Here is a 7546-nt window from a genome sequence, read left to right as displayed (position 1 = left end):
CGCAGACGCGATTATAAAAGCTGCTTATTAATGGAAATATCTAAAACTTGTTTCAGGCCAGTTTAGTCAAATTAATTAACGCTGCACGGGGGGAAAAAAAGTGTTTTTGTTTTTTACAATTTAAAATGACTCTTGATCATAAACTCCTATTGGCCAGGACCCAACGTGTGAATCTTGAGGGGCCTTGCGGATGAGGTATCGCCTCTGAAGTTAATTGTGTTTTCGCTTTGGAGGGGGAATCGGTTTCCTCTGTTTATTATGAGCATGGGGACGGATTTGCGTCAGCGTGCAACTTGCAGGTCGAGATAAAGTTGCGCAAATATTGAAAAAGGGAAGTTCTAACAGTCATTATAAAGTGGCCCCCCCTCTGCTCCGGAAGAAATAAGGATTTCTGCTGTATCCTAAAATACTAAAACAGGTTCTATTTTGGGGGCAAATCTAGCAGGAATATCCGCTCATTTAACACGAATCACTGCCCATCAAAAACAGGATGAGCTGCAGCTAATAGAGGCTCTCCTGGGTTATGTGATTGTGCGTGTATTGTTTGAACAGTTGATTATTAAATGCTTATTATCCCGTATCTTATTATTTCACGTATCTGTGTGGCCTGTTTCTCCGACTTGATTTTTCCATTTTTTTGCAGAGCAGCAGAGATATTTTATGTTGAAAACTTGCAGATCAAAGACTTCCCTGAAAATATTTGTACTCCGCGGCGGGTCTGTTCTCGCCTCTGGAATAAGATATAATTTATTTCCACAAAGAAAAAAAAAAAACGAAATTAGCACGAGCGTTAATGGTGTAATGTTTTTGTGCGCGCTGATGGGTGGAGGTTCTCTTTAAGTGATCAATCCATCATCTAAGGCTCAAAATTGCCCCGAAGTGTCCCGGTCGTGTGTGTGTGTGTGTGTGTGTGTGTGTGTGTGTGTGTGTGTGTGTGTGTGTGTGTGTGTGTGTGCGTCTGTGTGTGTGTGTGTGTGTGTCACACACATCATCCTCATTTACAAGGACGTGATGTGAGCAAATGCGAAACGTCCATTGGCTCAGAAATCGACCAATCAGTGTCAGCGGAGGAACTTCAGAGTGGAACTGCAGGGTTTGGATTTCAGAGTTGGGAGAGCGATTTTGGCACTGGCACAAAGAGGACGGTCATCTATCCTCCTAAAACGCTCTCCCTGCTTTTTTTACATGCCTGTCCGTTTATGCCCTCTTCTGAGAAACAATAAGGCGCATTAGAGGCTGCGGGATGTACACGGCCGGGCTCAACCCGTTTTACGCATCAAACTTTAGCCTCTGGTCCGCGTACTGCGCAGGGGGCTTCGCTGTGGATACGATGAAGAAACCCTCGTTTTGCATCGCAGACATCTTGCAGGCTGGAGACGCGGAGAACATCCCGGGGTCGTCGGCCCTCATGGTGCATATGGGACACCACCACCGTGCGCAGCAGGGCCACTCCGGCAGCTCGCCGCTGCGCCCCGCTCCTGTCGCTCCGGACCCGTCGGTGTACGGCGCGAGGGTGAGTCCGGCGTCCCCCTATCACAGACACGGACTACAGCTAACATCAGTCTCCAGAACTGCTTTGAGCTCCCAACAAGCTCCCCCGCCTTCAAGCAAAGACCTCAAATTCGGAATTGATCGGATATTGTCGACGGACTTTGATCCAAAAGGCAGAGAAAAGTCGTCATTAAGAGGTGAGAGGAGAGATTTTGAATTTCCAAAAGAGATGCGTGGTGTTTAGAGACGCTTCCTCTCATGTCAGCCAAAGAAAACAATAACTCTGGGCGTGTTTTATGCCGCTAAAGTTCTTCATTTTAATGATAGGCTATCAGTTAATACCGATAAGACACGTCCTAACTTTAGAAACTGAAACTGGAAACAAGTACAAAGATTTCTCATGTGTTGAATCAGACATCTGCCAGTTTATAAGAGTGACACACTTGTTCACAGAGCAGTAAGAGCGCAAATAGCCTCATGATGTGCGCTTTAAGGAGCCCTGTGGGGAAATCCTCTCCTCTTTTGCCCCCTAAACCAGAGAGGTCAGAGGTCAGGATCAGCTACAAACAGCAGCAATGCAGCACTTAAGAGTCACATGAACCCAGTCTAGGAGTTTGTAGGATGGTCTCTCTAAATACTAGACCATCTTTGCCCCCCCCCTCCCCTCCCCTCCCCGCAGGTTGTGTCACTGCGGTAACTCATCATCTCTCGCTCTGTGACAGATCTCACGTCCATCGTTAGCTCGAACCGTCAGTCAGGGATCCACATCCCCGTTCAGCCTCCGGCCAGCCAGTACTTCTCCTCCATAGACCCCGGGATGAGCGACGCGTCCTCCATGATGAGTTCACTAGGCAGCAGCAGCAGCAGCAGCAGGCAATCAGGCCAGCATCAGTTTCAGGACACCTTCCCAGGTAGCCACCGCATGTAGGACTGTATCAGACAGGAAGCTGGCCCGGTCCGGCTCTCCGTTTGGAGGTGTGAGACACCTGCAGTGCATGTTCTCCCTGGTTTCTCTTCTCTTTTTGGTTTAACCCTCGCGTCCTCTCGGTGTCTTTCAGGTCCATACGCCGTCCTCACAAAAGACACAATGCCACAGACGTACAAGAGGAAGAGGTCGTGGTCGAGGGCGGTGTTTTCAAACCTGCAGAGGAAAGGCCTCGAGAAGAGATTCGAGATACAGAAGTACGTCACCAAGCCGGACAGAAAGCAGCTGGCTGCGATGCTCGGGCTGACGGACGCTCAGGTAGGAAGCAGAGCAATTAAACACGCAAGAAAGAGCCAAAGCTTTGTCATTTCTGCTGCAAACCACATCTACAAACAAGTTTTAACAAACAACTGATGTCATCTTACCAATGACCAGACACCAAAACAAAGTTATATTTTTTTTTCTTATCATTTGGATTTTGTCATTTTTACGAGTTCAGTTTATATCCTCTGTGTATTCTTAATTGCCTGCATGGCATGCAAGGTCTAAATGCTGCTTTCTTCGCTCTTCCAGCATCTGAAAGTGTTTTGAAACAGCCTATAAAATACGGACCACGTGTAAAGTTTGACCCAAAACCCCCAAAATTCCCAGAAAAAAAACCATCAGTGGACAAAGACGTCAGTGTCCTCAGCCGGTGGCTCAGGCTCTGACAAACCAATGAAGTGATGTGAAATAAAGATTTGTGCTTCCACAGTTACAGTCACATTCATTAGGTCTCAAAGATCACAGATAAGCCTGAAGGAGCCATTTTCCTCCAGATTCAACCAGGATAAGAACTTAATACTGAAAATGAACTAATGATAATGTACAAAAGGAGCTCACCCCTTACTGATGCTGCCAAAGCAGCCTCATGACCAAACAGTGCAGCCTGATTGGCTGAGAGACGTCCCAGTGGATGCCATATCTCACCATACACTGAGTCACAGTTCACAGTTGTTGTTTACATTTCATCACACTGCATGTTGCATCAGTGAAGATCAGAGCAAACGTCAACATCAATGGAAACTGACTCAGATTATCTTATTTTACCACTCTCTCCAACTAATATCACTCATTTTGTTGTTGTCTACTGGTATTTGAAATTTATTTGCAGCTTTTATGTCTTGGCCTGCTTTGCAAAACAAATCCTCACTTGGTTAAATAAAGGTTAAACGGAATATTTCTGGGTTATTAATATTAGCTTTTTGTAGCCTTAAAATATGTGTTAAGTGGGTTATTTACCACACATGTATATGATGTCTTATTACAAGGAAGAGGAAAGAAGAATTAAAAAAATAAAAAGTAAAAAGCATTATAGACAAGATTTAAGATTGCGAGGATTAGACTTAAAGTACCAAGTTTCCTGAAATAAGGCCCATCTTTATTTTTTATTATTTATCTTTATTTATATAATGTTACCTGGAAATTTAAAGAAATTTAGAGGAAATGCAGAGATTGCAGAAAAAGACTGCAGTTGTATGTCACTGAATTATGCACAAGACAGAAGTCTAAGAAACGTGTGTTTTCAGGTCAAAGTGTGGTTCCAGAACAGACGCATGAAGTGGAGACACTCCAAAGAGGCCCAGGCTCAGAAGGACAAGGAGAAGGAGCAGCCGGACAAGAGCGCGCCTGAGTCCGGCAGCGGGGAGCGCAAGGAGCCGGCGGAGTCCGAGTGCGAGAGCGAGGGCAGGAGCGAGTGCGAGTCCGACGAGCCTCAGGAGGAAACCTCCGACGGACAATTGGACGTTTCTGAGATCAGCAAAACCAGCGTGATCATGAGCGGGAGCGGCCCGGCGAGCGGCGCGCAGGCGGCGGCCGCGGTGCCAGACACGCCGGCCTCTCAGATACTGATATGAAGGTTTAGTTCATGAACTGTAATTATTTTTGACGGAAGAGCGACAGCGATATTAAAACGCACCCGGAGTGGCAGCGTTTAATCAGAGACACATGAGGTATGGCGAAGGCTGCAGCAAGTAGTCAGGCCCCGCCGTCTAATTCCTGGGAACAAGTGGAGCAATAAGACAGTATTATTTCATGTGACACAGTATTTTAGCCCCGACACAAGCAGCACAGGTCCCAATTAATGTTCAATATTAATTTTTTTCCCGTAATTTTTCCAGTTTCTTTACAAAGATAAAAACCAAAAGTATTTAAATTGAATTTGGGACTTCCAGCCACCTCCAGTGCCTCCTGTCTGTCGTTTTCCTCTCAAGAGCTTTGGTGTGCATCATGTTTTCCTCATCTGCAGGAAATACGCGGTTGTGAATTTTAATTCTAGGTTATGAACCACTCGTTTCACGTGTTCATGTAGCCATTGTTTTTGTCTGAATATATAGTTGTGCTATTTTGTTAATATTAATTTGCACTGAAAATATTGTAAATAAAATGTTTCTTACTTTGAAAAACCGGATTACAATTATTATTTTTATTTTTACTATTATTAAATTTGTAAGTTGCTCGTTCATTTCAGTCGATTTGCTCTGATCTCAGGTTAATATTAGGTTTTAAATATAGGCTAATTAAAAAAAATATATTTTAACGTTTATATTTGCTTTTTATTTAAAGTGGGAATCACAAACGCCTCAGCAGCAGTAAAACTAATCAGGAATCCAATAAGTGTGCTGCAAATACGCAATAAATTAAATAAATAAAGATGCAATTTTTTTTGGAAACCGGAAACTGAGAGTAGCTGCTGTCCAAATTGGGTTGTTTAATCCACAAAAATAAATAACTCAAGTGCATGTGTGCAAATACTTTTATATACATATAATTTGCATCCTGTTTGGGGTGCAGTGAACTGATTTTTACTTTTGTCTAATTAAAAAAAAAAGAAAAAGAAAAAAACAATATTGTTTTGATAACACCAACAAAATAAAAAAATAATGAATTAATGAAAATTAAAGCTTTTTTTTTTTTTTTTAGATTTTGCTCAACTGACAAACAGTCTAAATGGTTGACGGGACCAAATCATTCCTCCTTGATAAATGTATACATCTTCTTCTTCTCTAAGCACATTAATGTGACTCAGTGACCCAAATGTCTCCCGAGCACGTTGCAGCTCTGGCAGAGCAGAAAGCGAGAGAGAAGAAGGAGAGGGTAATTTATAGTCTGTATACATTCACTGGCTCCAGATAGCAGCGACGACCCGGATGAGTATATTTTATGTATCCAGCCACAGATACAATCAACATCTCCTCCATTTAAAGTGCTGCCCATAACCTCGCTCTGCAGGCCTGGACCAGAGTCCAGCTCAGATCTGCTGTTTTTTTTTATCACCACCAACAAGAACATCATGCCACTCATAGACAAACAAGAGGAGAGCGTTAGGTTGAAATCCTCATCGTGATTGCAAACACTGACTGCTCGAGATTCAGAAGAAATCCACATTATTGCTGCTTCTAAACCCACACGCAGCCCCATTAAACCTGTTTAATGACATGATGTAATGATACGCTCCCTCCCTTTACATGTCTATACCTGTGTCTGTCAGAGTAATTATCTTTTATAGGAGCCCTATAAATCTGGAATAAGCCATGATGACTTGTGCTCAAGAGCAAATCATTTCATTGTCATCCCTCAAACTCCACTGAAGCTAACTCTCAGTATCAACACTCATCCCATGTCGTCATCTCAACTGTCTGTCTAGTATTTCTGGGGCAAAACATGATGATTCGTCTTGAAAATTCCCACTGAATAAGTGTTTCCTAAACGCAGCTGCAGCCCAGAGGTTTGACTCAGACCATTGTTTATTAATGTGTGTGTGTGTGTGTGTGTGTGTGTGTGTGTGTGTGTGTGTGTGCATACATGTAAGAGCTCCTAAAAGTCAGCCTGATGGAGTTTGCTGCAGCTTTCACTCAAATTCAGCGTTCCGTAAAATAAACAAACATTACACAGCTTCACACAGCTTCAAACAAGATGCCTGCAGATTTACTTAAGTAAAAGCAGCAATACCACACTGTAAAAAATACCCCTTTACAGGTAATAGTCATGCATTCCTATTTTAATTTTAGTGAGAGTTTAAAGTATTGGTTTAAAGTATGAAAAGTAAAAATACTGATGATGCAGAGCTGGTCGTGTCAGCAGGGCCGTAAGTAGGATTTTAGAAATACTGAGGTCATGAATCCTGTAGTTCGCCCACTCAGAACACCTCAATCAATTAATGTGATTTAGTTCACTGTTCAATTACATTTGTTTATATTTCTTCTATTTTTTTTCCCAGCATGAGGGTCTAAATGCTGTAAAGCTGTTTCAAAGCATCCTCCACATTCATCCACTAATACATCATTAGTCTGAAATGAGATTTTCTCTGCACGATGAGTATTTTTAAGTATACTTTGATGCAGCTTCTGTGTTTAACATTTTGAATGCAGGACTTTAGCTTGTAGCAGAGTACTTTTACATTGTGGCATTGCTACTTTTACTGAAGTAGAAGATCTGAGTACTTCTTCCACGCCTGGTGCAGCTGCAAGTTTAATAAGATCAGTGTCACATAAACAAATATTTCACAGCTCCACAGAAGGAAGAAGTATGCAGATCATTAACTTAAGTCAAAGTAACATTACTGCGCTTTAAAACTATTCCAACTTAAAGGGAAAGTAAAAGTCAAGGTAAAAGTACTTAAATGTTGCAGCTGGTCAAGGTGGAGCTAATTCTGACTATTTCATATACTTTCTGGTATTTTGATATATAAATTGATCATATATTATAAACACAGCATGTGTTTTTAATATAAAATCTTAGTAAAGTCATAGTAAGTACAGCTAAATGTGTAGTAAAAAGTAGATTTCCCTCTGAAATGTATGTTGGACAAGTTTAAAGTAGCATAAAATGCAAACACTCAAGTACCTCAAAACTGTACTAATGTACATAGCACTTGAGTGAATGTACTTTCTGACTTTCCACCACTGAAAAACATTATTCAGCTATGAAATAATCTTATTTCTTATCTGAAGTCCTCTGCTTAACGCAGACATATAGCACACCATGATGCTGAAGGAAGGCCCGTGCTTTTCATAGCATTATATCTCAGTCAGGAAACTCAAAGCCCCATTGGTATTTGTTGTCATGTTAGCAGTAACATCATAATGAGTG

The 7546-nt window shown here is 42.0% G+C and overlaps 1 protein-coding gene across 2 annotated transcripts; it reads left to right on the top strand.

The window, feature by feature from the left end:
- Window positions 1–1198: 1198 nt before the first annotated feature.
- On the top strand, window positions 1199–4790 carry hlx1 (H2.0-like homeo box 1 (Drosophila)). Of its 2 annotated transcripts, XM_076756482.1 has the most exons (4): window positions 1199–1688; window positions 2214–2402; window positions 2550–2734; window positions 3985–4790. In XM_076756482.1, exons 1-4 carry the CDS (start codon window positions 1244–1246, stop codon window positions 4309–4311), a joined length of 1146 nt encoding a protein of 381 aa, XP_076612597.1. In that variant the 5' UTR covers window positions 1199–1243; the 3' UTR covers window positions 4312–4790. The 2 variants fall into 2 exon arrangements, with proteins under 2 accessions (XP_076612597.1, XP_076612599.1); XM_076756484.1 differs by lacking the exon at window positions 2214–2402.
- The last annotated feature ends 2756 nt before the right edge of the window (window positions 4791–7546 follow it).

This window comes from Chaetodon auriga, chromosome 18 (assembly GCF_051107435.1).
Source record: "Chaetodon auriga isolate fChaAug3 chromosome 18, fChaAug3.hap1, whole genome shotgun sequence".
Classification (NCBI taxonomy): Eukaryota; Metazoa; Chordata; class Actinopteri; order Chaetodontiformes; family Chaetodontidae; genus Chaetodon; species Chaetodon auriga.
The sequence above is the reverse complement of the archived record's forward strand: the minus strand, read 5'-3'. Positions and strand labels throughout refer to the sequence as shown.

Excerpts from the sequence above, each read along its gene's own strand:
- hlx1 (XM_076756482.1), top strand. The coding sequence starts at position 1,244 with ATGTACACGGCCGGGCTCAACCCGTTTTACGCATCAAACTTTAGCCTC. Across the intron at positions 1,689-2,213 it reads AGAAAAGTCGTCATTAAGAG|ATCTCACGTCCATCGTTAGC; the intron begins GTGAGAGGAGAG and ends GCTCTGTGACAG. Across the intron at positions 2,735-3,984 it reads TCGGGCTGACGGACGCTCAG|GTCAAAGTGTGGTTCCAGAA; the intron begins GTAGGAAGCAGA and ends GTGTGTTTTCAG.